We start from the raw sequence: 18,678 nt of genomic DNA, 5'->3' as shown, positions 1-18,678 counted from the left end.
CCCCCTTTTAACTGTCCAGATATTTATAGGTGCTGGGCATCACAGGGGAAACGAGACTGATAAGGTCCCTGGTTTCTTGGAGCTGCTCTTCTGGTGGTGATTCTAGATACTGACACCTACGATGAAGAAATTAATGCAGGCAGATGGGACAGGGATCGCTGGTGGAGAGGCTACTTCCTAAAATGTGGGCTGGAAAAGCCTTTCTAGGTGATGACATTTGAACCAAGACTTGAATGCTGAGAAGGAACTGGAGAAGGTCTTAAGGCATTCCATGTGGGAGAAAGAAAAGTGTAAATTCCAGAGAACAGGATGTCTGTGTGGCCGGGGCACTGGAGCACAGTGAGATGGGGAGAGTCACGGGACCAGATGGAGGCTTGGCTGGTCGTGGTAAGGATTTGGGTTTTATTCTATGTATAACAAGAAGTCACTGAACATTTTTTTTTTCTCCCCTAAGCAGGGAGTTCATAGAGTTTCAAAAGAATCCTTTAATACCTTAAGTTATAACTGAGGAGTGGTGGAAATTACAGTAGAAGCAAGGAGACCACTTGGAAAGCTTCTGCATTAGTCCACGATGGGAACATGGGTAGCTTGGATGAGGACTGCAGCAGTGTGGATGTGATGAGATGTGTTTTGGAGGTAAATGTATTAATTGACAGCCTAAAGGATAAGAGGAAGTTGGAGAGAATGAAAGTGAAAGTGTTAGTCACTCAGTGGTGTCCAACTCTTTGCAAGTCTATGAGCTGTAGCCGGCCAGGCTCCTCTAGCCCATGGCGTTCTCCAGGCAAGAATACTGGAGTGATTAGCCATTCCCTTCTCCAGAGAATCTTCCTGACCCAGGGATGGAACCCAGGTCTTCTGCATTGAAGGCAGATTTTTTTTACCATCTGAGCCACCAGGGAACCCTGGAGAGAGTAATAATAATAATAATAATAATAAATAATAGTTACTACTTCTATTTCATGTAGGTAATAAGTGCTTTACACATGTTGACTGCTATCATCTTCATAATGATGTGCCCAGAGATAGGTATTATTATCATCACTGTTTTATAGGTGAGAAAACTGAGGAACAAAAAGGTTAAGTGACTGGCTAAAGATCACCCAGATGGGAAGCACTAGAATAGAGACTCACACTCAGGCATCTGATTCTAGAGAAGCTTGATCTTCTTCCAGTGTGTCCTAGGATCCAGTATCAACAGGTAAGTGCGATGGAGAGACAGAGAGGACCTTTGATGTGCCAAACTTTTTGACAGTGGGCAGAGGTTATGAGGTTAAAAAAAAAAAGGTAAAGATCAGTACCTACTTTTAAAGATACAATTCCCTCTTATATGCATTTATGTATGTTTTTCCCAGGGCACAAAAATGGAACCATCGTGCATGGCACAATATAATGAATATTCGTGGTTTCATCTGTGTCTACACCGATTTCCTCGTGAACTCAGGAGAAGATAGAGCTTTGTTTTGTAGACACTCAAATCACGGTACTTGACTTTTAGGCCACTGCCAGACATCCTGGGGATGGGGGTCGGGGGAGGGCGGTGATCAATTTCTCGACGCCGTTTTGGAGAACTTGCTGGTTAGGTGCTGGTTAGGTTTGAGAGGCGGGGGAGAGGGGAAGTCGGCCTCTCCGGGTCAGTTTTTTATGCTTTGCGGCTGCTAAGCAGCAGGGGGCGCTGCAGCAGTGTACTTCGTGGTCCAAGCGAGCCGCTCATCCAGCCGGAAAGGCCAAGTCGAGAAGAGGTGTGGCAGGCAGCCCACGGTCCTCTTCGGTCTTGCAACTTTAGTACCCAGACCTCGTTCTACACAGACCATTCTTCTACACGATATTTCATCATGTTGGATGCCTTCCATTCGGTCTGCATCCGGGCAGAAAGGAAAGGGCATTAGCTTCCAGTCTTTCTAGGTTTAAGGATAGCGCCGTACTGGGTCGTTAAGACGTCTCTTCTCTGTTCGCTCTCCCAGTTCGCCTGACAGTTCCCTTGAAACCACGAAAAGCCGCCGCAGCTGCGGGTATGCCTGTGTGCGTGCTAATCTTTTTGTCCTCTGTTGGGGTCCTTTCTTTTTAAGCTAACTGCGGGAATATTTCCCTCCCCACCCGTCTCTCCATTGACATTTGGGACAAAGATCGGCTCGGAGCTGAAATCTCCCTCCTAAGATGCCACCTCAAACTCGCCAACCCCCACTACCCACTCCATTTCGGCTCCTGCACAGTGAGGGTGTCTGACGCGTCGCGTGTGTGTTCGTGGCGACCAAGTCTGCAGCACTAGCCAAACCTGTTCTTCCTCTCCCGGTCCCCAGAAGTCTCTCCAGCTGACCGGACTTACGCCTGGCATCGCTTGGCACACGCAGCGCCCGGGGTTGAGATCCCGCTGGTGCTAGGCGCCGCCAGGCAGCAGCGGAGCGACCGCGTCCTCCCGGTCTCATTTCTCCCGCGCCCAGGGCGCACTCCAGCTACCTCTTTGGGCTGTTTTCCAGGCGTCGCCCCTGGATCCCCGCGGCTTCCCAGACTGAAATCGAAGGTGAACGAAACAGGGGGAGGGCGGGAGGTGGGAAGGCGGAGCCTCCCGCCCGGGGAGAGAGTGGGAGGAGCCTCTAGCCTAGCGGGTAACGTGGGCGGAACCTTAGGGGGCGGATCTGGGTGGGGAAAGGGGCTGGGCGATCCGGGGATGGAGGGTTGGCCACGCAGGCGCGGGGGGCAGCGCCGAGAACCCCACGCGGGAGCTTCTGGAGGCTCCAACCACCGCTTCTCACTTCACTGGAGAAGGCGGTAGGGCCGGGAGGGGAGCTAATAAAGAGTGAATGAGCTGCAGCCGCTGTGGCGGCCGGAGTCTGCCCGAGCGGCATAGGAGCCGTGCGCCCGGGAGGCGGCGAGGGGAGGCGGTTTGCCTTATCCCTCCCAGCCGCCCTTCTCTCTCTCTCTCTTCCTCCAGCTGGTCCCAGAGCCCGGCTCGGTCCGGTCCCTCTGCCCCTACCCCGCACTCTCCCACCTTCTCCGAGTCCCACTCCGCACCTAGGACGCCCCGCACTGCCATGGGTTAGGGTGGCGGCTACGAGCCGCGCGAAGGATCAGCCTTGTGCATCCGCCGGGGGACGCGGAGCCCGAACGCCGCTCGCCGCTCGCCGGCTCAGGGCATGGGGAGCGCGGTGTGAGCCCGCACCCGGGGAGGACGCAGGAGCTGCGGAGACGGGCGAGGAGGAGGAGGAGGAGAGCGGTGGATTGGAAGGACCCGAGGGAGGAAGGCAGGGTGGGGAAGCGAGGGAAAAGTGAAGCTGGGAGGAGAAAGCGGCGGAAGGTGGGGATTGATGCTTCTGTTTTTTGTTGCCGCTGCTGCCCTCGCGCTGGGAGCCGAGCCGGAGAGAAGGCGGTGGAGAGATGATTGCAGAGTTGGTGAGCAGCGCTTTGGGGCTCGCCTTGTATCTCAACACCCTGAGTGCGGATTTCTGCTATGATGACAGGTAAGGGGGTGGTGAGAGGAAGGGGTGACGGGCTGCCTGGGGACTCCGCGGTGGCTTTGAAGCTTCCCGCTTTAAGGCTGGAAGTGCATCTTGGAGGGACTATTCCTGCACCTGACGGCTTAGGAGACGCGTAAACATCCGAACCTAAAGCAAACATTCGGGACGCGGGCGCACAGGGCGGGCTGAGGGAGTTTGGGTTCTTACTTTGCAGCAGGTTCCTCTCCCTTGCTTCTAGACTGTTGGCAGACGCTTAAGTTTCTTAGCGGAAGTCACAGCAATTTGGGAAACTGTTTAATGAACGCATTAAAAACAATTCTTAGGTATTTCTTGGTGTAACAAAAGCACATTGAGCGATTTTACGTCTGGGCTGGAAGGAAGCTGCTCCCTGCCCTCTAATAGATCTGCCCTGTAACGTTTCCTTTTATTGATGGGACACTTTTATTTCCCGAGGTTGAAACACACATTTGACAGTTGCCCAAATAGTGGAGAGATCGCACTGTTTTAACTTTCCCTTTTGACGCGTGGTGTACATTACTTTGCGCCAGGGCAGTGCTGCGCCCCCGCCTCCCTCACAAATCGATGGAGAGTATTACTTTATAAAAGTCTGGGCCTTCATTTCTGTTTGGGAGTTTTACTTTAGACGTTAGCGATTCTTTTGTGCTAATTGGGGGAAGAAGACGCCCCTAGAGACTGAAGTTGTCTTCTGCATTTGGGTTAGTTTGGGTGGCTAATGAGACCTGAACTGTGTTGTCAAAGAAACTGCATCGATTTCTGGGAAATGTCACAGTTGTGCTCGTGTCTCTACCTATTTTTTTTTAAACGTTGTTAGTGTTTAGAAACTGATGAAAAGCTCCATTAGGGGAAATTCCAATTTGTGTCTTTCCGGTGACTTAATCTGATTACAATGAAAACAGATGCATAATTAAAATATATTAGGGAGAACAGCACGCCTGGCTAAACTTATTAACCGTCCTGGGGTGTTTCATGCTCCATTGAAATTAAACCATCCAAAAAGTGAGCACAGATTTACTTTGACAGCTTTTCAGCAGCCTCTCTGGGTTATGGAAAGTGAATGGATCCCCAGGGTCAGGGCGAGGCAGTGAGTGAACTTAAGCAAAGTGGTTGATGGGGAAGATGAAGGCAGAATCTTCTCTAGATGGTGATTAGCCAGATTCTGTATCCTCTGCTGTGCCCCTTCTCCCACTTAAAAGGGTGTTCATAGTTGTACGCCTTAAGTCACCAAATCTTGGTTCACACCCACGTCTGTTACAAAATCCCCTGGTAATAGACGCAAGACCATCCAGCAGACCCTTCTCAGTGCCTTTTATGTAAGTGTCTATCAGATACTAGTTGATAGAAAGCCACTGGTAGACATAAACTTTTCCTTAACTTTCAAGCAATGTGCATGCGGTCTTTAGCAATTATGCTGCAAGCTCTGAGAAACAACTGGTCTGTATGTAAGAGTGATGTGAGCTGCTTCTGTTCCCTCCAACTTTGTGTTACTATGCACCTGCTATTTCTAGAGTACTGGCAGAAAAAAACTATTGCTTTCCAGAGTGACTTTTCAGTAAAGTGAGCTCAGGGGAGAATCTCGGCTGTTACTGGTACTGTTGGGGACAGTTTGAAGAGTAAGTATTTAAGCCAATAATTAAGAGCTTATATAAGAAAGTAACTTACTGTAATACTGTAAGTATTGTAGAACACTGATAAATCAAGCATCACTGGCGTGGCTACTCTTTATTGCTGTCCAGTTCTTTAAAAAGTACATGTCAGAAGAATCTATCCAATAAAGATTAAGGCTGGAGCTCAACTACCTTTGAATGTACTTTTCTCTGTAGACTTAAAGTTTATTTTGTGTTCCTGACTCCTCGGTCAGAAGTGTTCGTGTTGTAACTTGGACAGAGTGTAAGTATGATGATAAATTAGTTGTGCTTTGATAGTTGGCAATTGTTGTAAGTTCTTTACCTGCTATACATTGAATGGAGCCAAAATTCCTGACATACCTAGCTGCATAGGTGAATTTAATGTGATAATTTGCCCATATCATCTAGTTGATGCATGCTCAATATATGATATATAGACATTATATACCAATGTGATGTTGAAGGCCTGTGAATTATAGTTAGCTACAATTTGAAAAGTGTATTTGACTCTAGTTTTCCTAGTAGCAGAACTGTGTGTGTGATTACCTATTCTTCAGAGTATGAAGTCTTACAAGTATCACTTGGTTTTTATGAATCCTAGAAATTATGAAGTATGTATTAATAGGAGCGTGGAACTTAGTCGGTGTCTGCATAGCATGTTCAGGTAATTCAGTGCCAAGGTGAACTGTAGATTGTGACTTTCCACGTAGACTTTCTGACCACTGCTCTAACTCACTGGTGTGAGAAGGGGAAAAAAGCTGGGAGTGGCGAGTGGAAATTGTAGGAGGATGGTAATGTGTTTATTTCCACCACTCCATTTCAGACTACAAGGACTCAGGTGTGAAACTTGTTTAAACTACATCTGTGGTTTCTGCTGCTTCCCTGCTTTCCCAGCCTGCCCCAAAACTTTAGTGAAATATGGTTTTCAAAGGAGAGAGCCGTACTGGGAATGAGAGAGCAGCTCAAGGAGAAAGATGACTTTTATGCTCGACTTACTTAGTGAAATCAAGACTCTGCATTTTAGCTGACGAATCTGGCATTTACTGTAGGAGGGCTTTCTATTGCTTCAGCTTAAACGTTATTGCTGTGGTACTTCTCCAAGTTATCATTTCTTTTAAATATAGTGATCAAGTTTACTTTATAAACTATATATGTAATTACGTTCAGTGTTTGATGTAGCTTGGTTGAGATTAAGTGGTAATCTGAAACCTTCTTTTAGCAAAATCAATTTCCCTATGGTAAAATTTAATATTTTACAAGTGTTTCTGTGCTAAAGTTAAGAATATGGCTCTGATGTGATGAAACAAACAGTAGAAGAGTGGAATTCACCATATCTGATGAAAAAGCATATATGGTTTCAGCTTCTTCCTCCTCTCCCCTTGCTTTCAATCTAGTAATAACTGTATTGAATCTTAATTTGTGGTTACAGTAAAATTGGAATTTTAAATATACAGTCGTTGCTAAATTTTAAGTCATGCTGCATGTGAATTCTTGAAGGACCATTTCATTTTCTGGAGAAATTTAATGTTAGGCTAGTGGGGAAAACTTGCTGACCCGAAATTCTCTGCTCTCTGACATATTTGTTGAGGATAGCATTGCATCACTTTCCCTTCATCCTCTTTAAAAGTCCTGTTATGTTTGCATAGAGAGAACACCAACAGAGGACTCTGTTTACTTCAAAGCAACAAAAGTAAAACTGTAACTGCTGTTTCCTACTCTCATTTCATTTTGCATATATCTTCTAATTGATGGCATGCTTTTTATAGTAGGTAACAAGTAAATAAGTTAATGCTGCAAATTCATCTGTTTATTCTAATGTGAGTAAAATAACATATTAGTTTAAAAAGACAATTTTGAGTTTCTGAAAGTAGGAAATGCGCTTGTGGCCGCTTTGAAAAAAATTTTCCTTATTGCTCATTCTGCAGTTGTTAAACTCAACCATGATCATTAACTTTATCTTTGGGTTTCTTAGTTACTGGTGTGCAGTAATTGTGTAAAACTTGGTGAAGCAACTCCACAACAGGAATTTCTACTCTTGAAATCAAAACCACCCCAAATTCTCAATAATACATTCCTGGTTTAGTTATTCATCTAGGTGTAAATGTAAATCTCAGTTTAAAAGTACTCATTTTTTTCCTGAATGTCATAAAGAGTTTCATTAACAGTATTTAAATGAAGAAACAGAGGATTTAAAGTAAACACACAAGTTTTTTTTTAATATATATATTTCTGTTTCTGAAGATATTAAACTATATTTTCTACTTGATCTTTTAATGTTATTATCAGTTTGGGCTTTTGACCTGGTATAAGAATTTCTTGTGAAATGACCAGTTGCTCTAACTTCTCTGTAAAATGTTCTCTCTAATAAATTTGCCTTGGACCAATCTGGGTTTGTTATCTTAACGTTGTAGTATGTTCAACCATTGAAAATGTGTCTGGTATTTAGTAAATGAATGTTTAGAAAGAATTACTATAAAATCAAAGTAAATCAGAGAGAAGTTTGCTTTGCATCTAAGGTTGTCTTTGTAGGTCTTTACTGGAAGAAGCCAGTGTGTACAAGAGTGTTTATTTCATTCGCATTTCTTTCCCAGTTGAAAATGTATTGGAAAAAAAAAAAAAAAGCCAGTGGATACAATTTACAGTTTATAAAATATTTTAGAGGACATTTATTTTCTAGCTAAGTTTTGACTGTTTAATCACATCTATGTGGAGAAAGTCATTTTGCTGTTTGAACAAGTACATCTCTTAACAGTAAATTAAAATTAAGTGAAGCCTGTATGGATTGCTTTGCCTTACCTCTGTTGAGCTTGTCACATGGGGTTTATCCTAGCAAATGACCCAAATACAAGCACTGAACGGACATGCACAAATGCCACAGGGAAATTTCTTGCCAGCCATCTGTCTCTTAGTTGCTTTCATATATAAATGTACGGGGCGGGGGGCGGAGGGGGGATGAGCTGCCTGTATTATTGCATATTATCAGTTTACATCATCTTGTCATCTGCACTTAGTTTTTCAGAGCTAATGTACCCCGTAGTAACACTGAATTCCCTGCTGCTATAATTCTGAAAGAGCTTCAGCCTTTTGGATTCCAACATGAGTTAAGAGCAGTTTGTCTTCCTAATCTCTTTGTTGCTGTTTAGCATGCTAAAAGCACCTATTTAAAATGCCTTTGATGGTGCAGCTCTTTATCAGAGGTGAAGGGTATGTTTTGTTTAAACCCGGCACCTTCAAAATACTAGGAAAGGACAAAGTTTACCCTTAAGGCACTCTGGTAAATCTGTGTCTGACAAACCTACTTTCTTATAACCTCATTATTCTCACCCAACATGCTTTTAACACACTAATATTCATCTCTTAAGTTTTTGATTCTCTCTTGGAAGCTAAATCTTATATGAACTTGGAGTCCTTCCTTAAATGGCTTCACAATATTGACAAATGTGGCAGCCTTGATGGAAAGGACAAGTGGGTTGCTGAATGTAATAACCTTCCCTCTATGACCTCTATAACCTTCCCTCTATAACCTTCCCTCTAGCTGTCTTCATTAAGAGCCTAGCTGAAAAAGAGTAGAGAGCCCATCACCAGGAGCTACATCCGTCTACTTTTCATGGGATGAAAAAGACGTAATATTTTGAATCATTACAGGTGGAATTATGCACAACGCTTGATGGTTTCTTTAAAGATCTGATTTGTACGTGTTTTTGAGGGAGGGATTGGGGGCAAGAGGAGAAGAGGACGACAGAGGATGAGATGGCTGGATGGCATCACTGACTTGATGGACGTGAGTCTGAGTGAACTCCGGGAGTTGGTGATGGGCAGGGAGGCCTGGCGTGCTGCGATTCATGGGGTCGCAAAGAGTCGGACACGACTGAGCGACTGATCTGATCTGATCTGATCTTGAGGAATAAAGGGCTACATTCATTAATTCACTGATTATAAACACCACTAGGCCTGGGCTTCCCGTGTATATGGTACATGGGGCAAACAACGGCTGTTCTCCCTTGTCAGTAAGCGTCCCCGCTCGCCTGTCCTTTCCTGCCTGTACTTTACCAGGGGCTTGCATAGTGTTTGAATCTGGGAGTCTGATGATAGACATAAACAATGCGGATAGCTTGTCCTTTAGCAGAGTTTCAGTTGCACTGGCTCATATTTATTTTGATGGATACTCACCGTTTTAAACTTTCACTGGGCTTCTGTTGGCTTCTTTCCCAGAGCATCTGTGCTGAGGATCCATGGTAGATGGTTTGAACTGGATTTATTCTTGATCCAGTGCTCACTGGTACCTTATTTGTACCCGTTGACGTTTTAGAATGCTTTTGTCACATGGCTCCTTCCTGTTGCCCATGTCAGTTGTTTTCCTTGAAGGTCTGCATCGGCTGAACTCTTTGAATTAACTGGATTTGCCTTGACTAGTCATAGGGATTGAAGACTTTTGTCTCAGATATTATTTGGGCTGTATTTTCCAGGCAGTTAATTCTAACAAGATGCAGTACCATCAGATTTCTATTGATCTTCTCCTCTCTGACAATTTAACTTTTCAATTACATTTGTCAGTTTCTCTGGTACTCAAGGTTTCTTAGAATAAAAGGTATAGTTGTTTGTTTAAAACTTTAAGAGATTTTTTTGGGATTACCATTTTGGGTTCATCCATGACCTTTCTTCTTTATAGTTAAGTGGGAAAGAATTGAGTAAGCCCATCTACTCTGGAGAAATTTGAAGAAAGTAGGAGCACTGAAATGATTTATTTTCCAGATTCTACATTAAAAGTTTTTATCATGTTTTAAAAGTGATTTATCTTACTTAAGGGCATTTCATCAAATACAGTTAATTTGAGTAACTAGAAATGATTATTTTAAAGATGAAATGGAGAGAGATTTTGAACTTGCTCATGTCTAAAGGATTAATTTGGAAAAGAGATTAGAATTGAAAACTCTAACTCCACCTTTAGATTCCATTTTGTTGTGGAAATAAGTGAAATTATGTATACATTTAGTTATTCCAAGGCTATATACACTTGAGGGCGGTGCTAATGTATTTGTTTTAAAAGTACCTTAGAACATGGCAGAGGAGATGCTATTTGCTTTTGATTATTTGGTTTATGCTTTTGTTTTATGATTTCTTTGCCAGGGCATTTTGTGATATCAAAGTGAGGCAGGGTCTGAAACATGGCTCAGCATGTAGTTCTAGTCAAGAAAACTGGATAAATTACATATTTGTCAAATGAAACACATCAGTGCCCTTGGAATAGCAGCTGTGTGGTAGGTGTTGAGGCCAAATGAAGTATTTCTTTCCCTTTGTCTTTGATGATTGCCCTTTATTTCTGTGGAATTTATTATGATACATGTGTGATTATTCCTCAGGAGCATCAAGTTTAAAAAAAAGTTCACAATAGGCTTATGATTATGGTTGAACTAGGAAACAATGTGTAAAAATATTGCCGTGGGGTAAAGGAATTTACTGACGTTTGAAACTGAAAAATTCACAACTTTTGATGATAAAAGTGCTGTTTTCCTACTTGTCATTCCAAGGATTATTGATTTCTTTAAAAGTAGAAAAATTCGACTGTTCTAGCCTAGAAATTCTCACTTGGCATCATTTAGGAGTATTTTGACTTCAAAGGATGTGTTATTTGCTGAAAAGTGGCCACTGGGGCAAAATATGGCTCTTGACATTTTGAACGGTGTTAAATGATGGCACCGAAGTATTTCAAACAGTCATGATTCAACATTGTTTAAAAATCCAGTGGGGAAAATGGCAGCCCATAGAACCCTGCATATTTGGAATTCTTTGGGTATTCATTTTAAATGCAGTTCATAAGTTTGCTTTTTACAAAATGCTGTGTTTTTTTTTTTTTTTTTTAAAGAAAGATGAATAAGGCTAGTGAAATTTTTACAGCTGGGTCTTTTGGAATTTTGTGTTCTTTTTTTCAGCTGCTTATAAGTATTCTATAAAGGGACTGAAAAGATGCAGGCCATAGCCTTGATTTTTGTTTTTGCTTTGCTTTCTCGGCTGGGTTATATGCCTATATTCAGAATATTATTATAATGCATATTGTTATTCAGCATCTATTATAAATCCAAGATCATAAAAGTAGTCTTTGAGCCAGGCAGATAAGTGAAAACACTTGGGGAATAAGTAAACACCTTGTTTTTGTTAATTTCCGACTCGTCTCATGTCTACCATGCTTTCTTTTCTCTTTGGGATATCTTTTGAATTAAAGTCAGTAGTCTGACTCTTTACAGTATTCAGTGCATGCTGAAGCGACATTCCTGCAAACTGTGGCCTCCACAGGGGTGCCTGGGCTGGTGACTGCAGATTGCATGTTAGGCTTGACTGCTTTTTGCACTTTGGAGAGGACACTTGTCATTACAGAGCCATTTGGGAAAGGGGGGGCAGGTAACAGCTGTGTTGTTCCCCTTGGGGACCTTTCTCATTGTTCTCTACACTATCTTTTGTCCATCTCAGCCCTCCTATCTTCAGGTTTTTAAAGGTGTTATAAATATGAAGCTTCCTGCCTTGGATTGTAAAAGATGTCTTAAGGTAGAGTACTTGGGTCCAAATATTTTGTCAAGTGTACTTCTTTTAGAATAGGGTGTTTCTCTCCTCCTCCAAGTAATTAACTGCAGGACTGCTTTCCCAAAACAATTGAAAAGAGCTCATTTTGACAAAGCAAGCTTCTAATGACAAATTTCCCAACTACAAATTTGCAGAGGAAAAGTTCTCCGATGATGAAGAAGTTTAATCAGGCAAAAAGATGTTTTTATTTGCAGAAATAGGCCCTTTAGAGGGAGGTAATTACTTATAGCTGATGTGAAAAACTGGTATACCTGAATTCATTTGGTAAACCTCATTTAAAATAGGAAGGTTATTCTTGTTATTCTATTGAAAGGAAAAAAATGGTGCTGTTGTATCACTGAATTTATATTAAAGAAATAAGGTTTTACACTTGAACCCACTCCTACAGGGATATGTATTGACTTAACCAAAGAAAATGAATTTGAGATTTGAGAAGAAATCTGTTATAAAGACACTAGTGTCCAGCCTGAAATTACCAACTGTAGTTTGCCATAGGTATCTTCTATTTAAAATATCCCATTGAAATGATGTTTTTTAGGTTGCTTCTTCCACCTCTATATTTTTAAAAGTCTTTGCATTTTTCTTTTAAAAACAATAGTATTTTTTGCTAATAGTATTCCATGTTGAACAGAAAATGAAATTTCACTGTTACAGATGAATATGTCATCAACATAAAGTAAACCATTTCTGTGAGAGACTAGTACCTACTTAAAAAAACAATTGGGATATAGTTGCTTTACAATATTTTGTTAGTTTCTGCTGTACAGTGAAGTGCCTCAGCTGCTGCTGCTGCCAAGTCGTGTCAGTCGCGTCCGACTCTGTGCGACCCCATAGACGGCAGCCGGGTATCTGTGTATCCCCTCCCTGTGGACCTCCTTGCTCCCATCCGCCCCTCTCGGTCATCACAGTGCACTGAGCTGAGCTCCCTAAGCTATACAGCAGCCCCCCACTAGCTGTCTGCTTTACACATGGTGACGTATGTACGTCAGTCCCAATCTTCACCCTTCCTCCTACCCCGGTGTTTCTGTTCTTTAGGTCTGTGCAGCTGCTTTCAAGTTCAGACCTGATACGATGTTAAGGATGCCTGTGGCAGGCAAGGGGGCTTAGACCCGGTCCTCTCTCATAACTACCTCCCACTCCACACCCCACCTTCATCCTTTGATATGGATGATTATCTTTTAAAAATTCTTCTAAAATGCTTTTTAAATTCTCAGTTTCTTTGAACCACATGAAGGTCTTTATACCTCTCCTAAAAGCACATTTTCCAGCTGGGCTTCTTGTTGGATCTCTTTCCATCTATGTATGTGTATATGTATATATTTCTAGATCATTGCCTTCCAAACGTCAGTCTACCTGCTTATCACCTGGGCTTGTTAAAATGCAGATTCTGCCTGGCTCCGGTCTAAGAGTCTGCATTTCTGTCATCTTAGGTGTGATCAATGCTGCTGATTCATGTAATGTACACGTTAGCTTTGTGTGTTTTACAGACATTTGGAAAAGACTGCCTAAATTGCTGGATTAAAAAAGATTTAGTATAATCTTTTATATCTCAAAAGCATATGAGTTTTGCCTTTTTATTTAATCTTTGTTTTGTTCTCATATTTGCTTAATCATGACATCTTTAAATTGATCATAAGCGTTTGAGATATTGTATATATTTTGAAAATGTAGAGAGCCTGCTAAAATCTAGATGATCTCAATTGAAATATCTGTCACTATCTTGTATTAAAATGTCATCTTCTTTGTAACATTACTGTGGAGACAGATGTCGGGTTCTGATTTTGACAAACTGATAGGCAGTTGCCTTAGGCTTATGACTTGAACAGATTTGTTGTTGTTGTTCAGTCGCCCAGTCGTGTCTGGCTCTTTACGACCCCATGGACTGCAGCACGCCAGGCCTCCCTGTTGCTCACCGTCTCCCGGAGCTTGCCCAAGTTCATGTTCTTTGCATCAGTGATGCTGTCCAGAAACTGATGTCTAAATGAGGCTGTAGTCAGTGCCTTGATGAGTGTACTTTTATGGAGCAATCCCTTGTAAGGAAACTTGGCTTACACTGCATGAAGACTCTTTATGTCACGTAGGCAGCAAAATATAGACAGCTAAAAGTAGGAAAGAGAAAGATTCATTAATGATATTCAGGCACTGGGTGATACTACTGGATAAAGGTATATCTACCTTTTTAAACGGAGAAGGCAATGGCACCCCACTCCAGTTCTTTTGCCTAGAAAATCCCATGGACGGAGGAGCCTGGAAGGCTGCAGTCCATGGGGTTGCTAGAGTCGGACACGACCGAGCGACTTCACTTTCACTTTTCACTTGCATGCATTGAAGAAGGAAATGGCAACCCACTCCAGTGTTCTTGCCTGGAGAATCCCAGGGACAGGGAAGCCTGGTGGGCTGCTATCTATGGGGTCACACAGAGTCGGACACTACTGAAGTGACTTAGCAGTACCTTTTTTAATGTGTTAGAAATGCTTGGGCCCCTATGATTTTTTTTTTTAACCTGGTACACTATGCCTTAACCTTTGGGGTTTTTCTGAATAGGTGAACTCCTTATATATCAGAAGGTTTACATGCCTACTTAGTAGACATCGTTTTAAAGAATTTATTCTAAAATAAGTTATAATTATTTCTTTCGTTTTGAAATACTGTCTGTCTACAGTACTGAAAGAACAGTAGGCCAACATAAAAAAGTAGCATTTTAGTCTTGGAATTAACACTTTATTAACTAGGACTTGAGGTGGTTAAAACTTGCTCTCCTAATTGATCAGGAAGTGCAAATAATGCTAACAACTGCCAACCACAGAGTGAAGATCAAATGAAATAGTCTGATGAATGTTTTCTGTGTACTTAAAGAGATGCAGGAAGATACAGTTAGAGGTAGAGGGTGTTGGACCAGAGGATGAGTGAGTCGGTTGTCCCTGAGTGGTTGGCAGCTCACTCTCTTCTCACCTGAAAACAGAGCTGTGTTCTCCATCATGTCCTTGCTCACTTTTTCATTTGGAGGCAGTGGTTGAACTCCTGCTGTCCCAGCTTCTGATCCCCCACCCTCCCACACCCCATCTCTACTTCTAATCTCTTAGAAGTTATCCCTGGTCTCGCCATGGAAGCAGGTTTTGTTCTCATCTATACCTTTTCTCCGGAGAAGGTAATGGCACCCCACTCCTGTACTCTTGCCTGGAAAATCCCATGGACGGAGGAGCCTGGAAGGCTGCAGTCCATGGGGTTGCTGAGGGTCGGACACGACTGAGCGCCTTCACTTTCACTTTTCACTTTCCTGCATTGGAGAAGGAAATGGCAACCCACTCCAGTGTTCTTGCCTGGAGAATCCCAGGGACGGGGGAGCCTGGTGGGCTGCCGCCTATGGGGTCGCACAGAGTTGGACACGACTGAAGCGACTTAGCAGCATCAGCAGCATACCTTTTCTCCAATAGTTTGGCCACCTGATGTGAAGATCCAACTCATTGGAAAAGACTCTGATGCTGGAAAAGATTGAGGGTGGGAGGAGAAGGTGGTGACAGAGGATGATATGGTTGGATGGCATCTTCAATGCCATGGACATGAGTTTGAGCAAACTCTGGGAGATGGTGAAGGACAGGGAAGCCTGGCATAGTGTAGTCCATGGGGTCGCAAAGAATCAGGCACAGCTTTGCCTCTGAATAGCAATGATTCTTTTTCTGTTGTTTTCCCAATGTAGCTAGTCTCTGTGCTTATTTTGGATAGATATTCTGTCCAATCTGATTACTTTTTTCCTTCTGCAAGGTAAAAGGACCAATTATAGTGCATCGGGTGTGAATAATCTTTGGTACTCTGGTTCTGCTTTGTAATGCATATTGTTACTGGGTATTCATGTTCTCTCTCTTCAATAAAGCCTTTTTCTTTGGGGCGTATATTCAGAGTCAGAGCAGTACTGGCAGCCCGGTGATTAGGAAAGATGTATGTCAGATAAGCTGAAGTTTTTCCTGCATTGAAGTGTTTGTGTTAATCAGTGGTGTATTGAGAATTTCCAGTAAGTATGCTTAGCACATGTACTGGAGGATGACATCTAATATCTAAGCCTGGTGATACAATTTTGTAACTAATTACAAATTTTTTTTTTTTTTTAGAACTTTCCAAGCAACAGAGTGGCAGAAATTGAGAGACCACAAGAATTTTGAAATCAGATAGCCTAGGGATCTAATCCCAGAACTATTACTTGCTAATTATGTAATTTTGATTGTTACTAAAATTTTTCTAGCCTCTGTTCCCTGTTCTGTACAATGAGGATAGTAATACCTACTTTATAGTGTTGGGAGAATTTAGTAAGTTTTATAAAGTGCAGTGCTAGGATCTTAACATGTATTTCTCTTAATCAAGAAAACATTTATTAATTCTATAGCTGATACTTTAAGATAATTATTTAATAACATCTAAAAATATTGTAGAATATTTAGGGGTTTTTCTTTAAAGCCAAAATTCAAAATTTAAACTTATTTCTGATAATTTTTCACTTGGTATTTCAGGTAGAATTAGTGTCACTGAGAGGGTTCAGTGAGCTATGTTAAGTAATTACTAATTTTAAAATTCAGTTTTCACCTTGGGTTATAGGTTTGGACAAATGATTTTGAAATTTAACCATTATACACACACATATGCATATATGTATACACACCAGATTTTGCCAGTAAAATGTTTGTGGTATATACTCAATTACATGTATAACTGATTCACTTTGTTTTATAACTGAAACTAATATAACCTTGTAAATAAACTATACTCCAATAGAATTAAATTATTAAATTAATTAGCAATCAATTAAAAAAAGCGTATACAAAAACCAGAACTCAGATGTCTCCCTGACATCTTCAAGGCAAAGTAACTTTCTTCTTTAGATTAGATGATAGGTACTGTGTGTAGAAGCACATGGAAAATTATGATTTCTTAGCATCTTGTAAGAGTTGTTCTACTCTCTGATGCATATCTTAGATTTTTCAGGAAAATCATTATTTAAGGACATATCTTAATATTAAGATATTCCTTATTAATATTAATGAGACAAAATCTTCATGAAAATATGGAGTTATTTTGAATTATGTTGCAAAATGTTATGTTGAATTGAGAGCCCAGATTCTAGGAATACTTTTGTTTAAAAATTAATTTATTTTAATTGGAGGCTAATTACTTTACAGTATTGTGGTGGTTTTCGCCATACGTTGACATGAATCAGCCATGGGTGTACAGTGTCCCCCCATCCTGAATCCCCCTCCCGCCTCCTTCCACAACCCCATCCCTCTCGGGGGACAACCCAGGACTACTTTTTATATATCTTTCATTTTACAGTGAGTCTGTCAGGGTATAAAAGCTCTGTTCTTTGAAGCCTTTTCTGGGAAACTTGTTACTCTCTCACTGACTTGCTCTTTGATCAGGACCTATGACTCATATTAATTTATTTACAGTAGTTCTGCCTTTAAGAATATTGATCTCCCTTTTGGTTCAACAGATCTTTCACATGTTTACTTACCACTTGACAGTAGCATTTCTGGCTTCCTTCCCTGCTTCCTGCCCTGCTCCCCTCCAAACAAGAAATACTTTCCTCCTCAAAGTACAAGTAAGCTTAGGATGTTGAAGGTTTATGGAATTGATTAGATGATTTCCTCTTTAAAGTCTAGGTGTGGCTCTAATGATTTTCCAAGGTTCCTTCCAGCTTAAAGCAGGTCACAATTTTAGGGTTTGGGATTTGGGTCCATTTGTCTAAAAAATATATCTGAAATTGGCCATTGGGGGGGGCCATTAATAATGTTTTCAGTAAAACATTGTGCATTTTGCTATGCATACAGTGGAAAATGAGGCACTAATACAACAAACCATATGAACCGAAGATGTTTTTACCTCAGCCATAATCATCATTTTCTTTCTTATGTGTTACCTTCTTCTCAGTTGGAATGTTTACTCTGTTCCTATTGATAACTAAATTCTAACAGCAAGTGGCAAATTCTTAAAAAGGAGAGCACTTTTGGTTCTTGTTGGATAGCAGCCTAGTTTTCTCTAATGCACATCTGTTCCTTGGAACGTTTTTAGAATATTCAGGTGAAAATTCACCCAGTATTTTAATAAACCAGATTCTGTTACTGACGGGTTAAAACCATTTTTGTCATACTGTTTTAATTTATTAAAGGGAAACGACAAATGGTTTCTGCATGAAGGCTCTCAACTCTCTGGGAGTAATTTCAATGAGTACAAGAAACCAGTAATTCAGGACTTTATTAAACATGCCTCAGCAGTTGATTTCTAAGACTAAAGAAAAGTCCAACAGCTGGATTTCTCCAGGGTGAGGGATTGGATGGGAAGAGAGGTTATCTACTATGAGGAGAAGCTTAGGTTTGATATCCCTATAAATGAATTTTGGTGAAATTGGGAGGAGTTGACTTGAAGAGGATTCTGCCCCTTTCTTGTTTATGATACAATGGTTTCCTCTTATGATTTAGAGGAGGGATCATTATGGAGAAATCAGGATGGGAGACAGAGGCACTGCAATGAAAAATGGGTCATTTTGATTGAGTACCTCTGTAGATTAGAACCAGAGCAGCAAATGATTGTCAGCTTCTTGAGGTTAAATCAAGACAGGTTATTAGAATGAAATCCTCTGAATTCAACTCCATTTGTTGGAAAGTGGTTCTTTGGTATCTTAAATTCTATGACAGATTTTGATTGCATGCTGAATTTGGGGGGTGTGTTTGTATTTTTTTTTTTTAAAGGCAGTTATCATAATAAGTACTCATGTTTATCTTTGTGTACTTGGAATTTGAATTCTGAGGATTTATTATTTTTGGAGAGGGTTGGGTTTATTTTTCTAACTAAAGCCTGAAATTATTAGCAAATTTAATGTTAAATTGGACACTTTATTCATATACTCAACTTTAAGATTTAAGGTAGACCATAATGATATTTTAAAGTTAAAATTGTTATAAATGCTAAGAATAATCTAGAGTTGAAATTTTGACTTTTATTTTGTGTCATCATTATTT

At 41.2% G+C, this 18,678-nt stretch overlaps 1 protein-coding gene across 2 annotated transcripts in view; it reads left to right on the top strand.

The window, feature by feature from the left end:
- Positions 1-2,710: 2,710 nt before the first annotated feature.
- TMTC2 (transmembrane O-mannosyltransferase targeting cadherins 2) overlaps positions 2,711-18,678 on the top strand; it is a 420,522-nt gene continuing 404,554 nt past the window's right edge. Inside the window, exon 1 of one of the 2 annotated variants that reach the window (XM_055586702.1) lies at positions 2,711-3,455. In XM_055586702.1, the coding sequence (XP_055442677.1) occupies positions 3,373-3,455 (83 nt within the window). In that variant the 5' untranslated portion in view covers positions 2,711-3,372. The remainder of the gene's footprint in view (positions 3,456-18,678) is intronic. The other variant, XM_055586726.1, reaches the window with a different exon arrangement.

This window comes from Bubalus kerabau, chromosome 1 (genome assembly GCF_029407905.1).
Source record: "Bubalus kerabau isolate K-KA32 ecotype Philippines breed swamp buffalo chromosome 1, PCC_UOA_SB_1v2, whole genome shotgun sequence".
In the NCBI taxonomy this organism is placed as follows: Eukaryota; Metazoa; Chordata; class Mammalia; order Artiodactyla; family Bovidae; genus Bubalus; species Bubalus kerabau.
The sequence above is the reverse complement of the archived record's forward strand: the minus strand, read 5'-3'. Positions and strand labels throughout refer to the sequence as shown.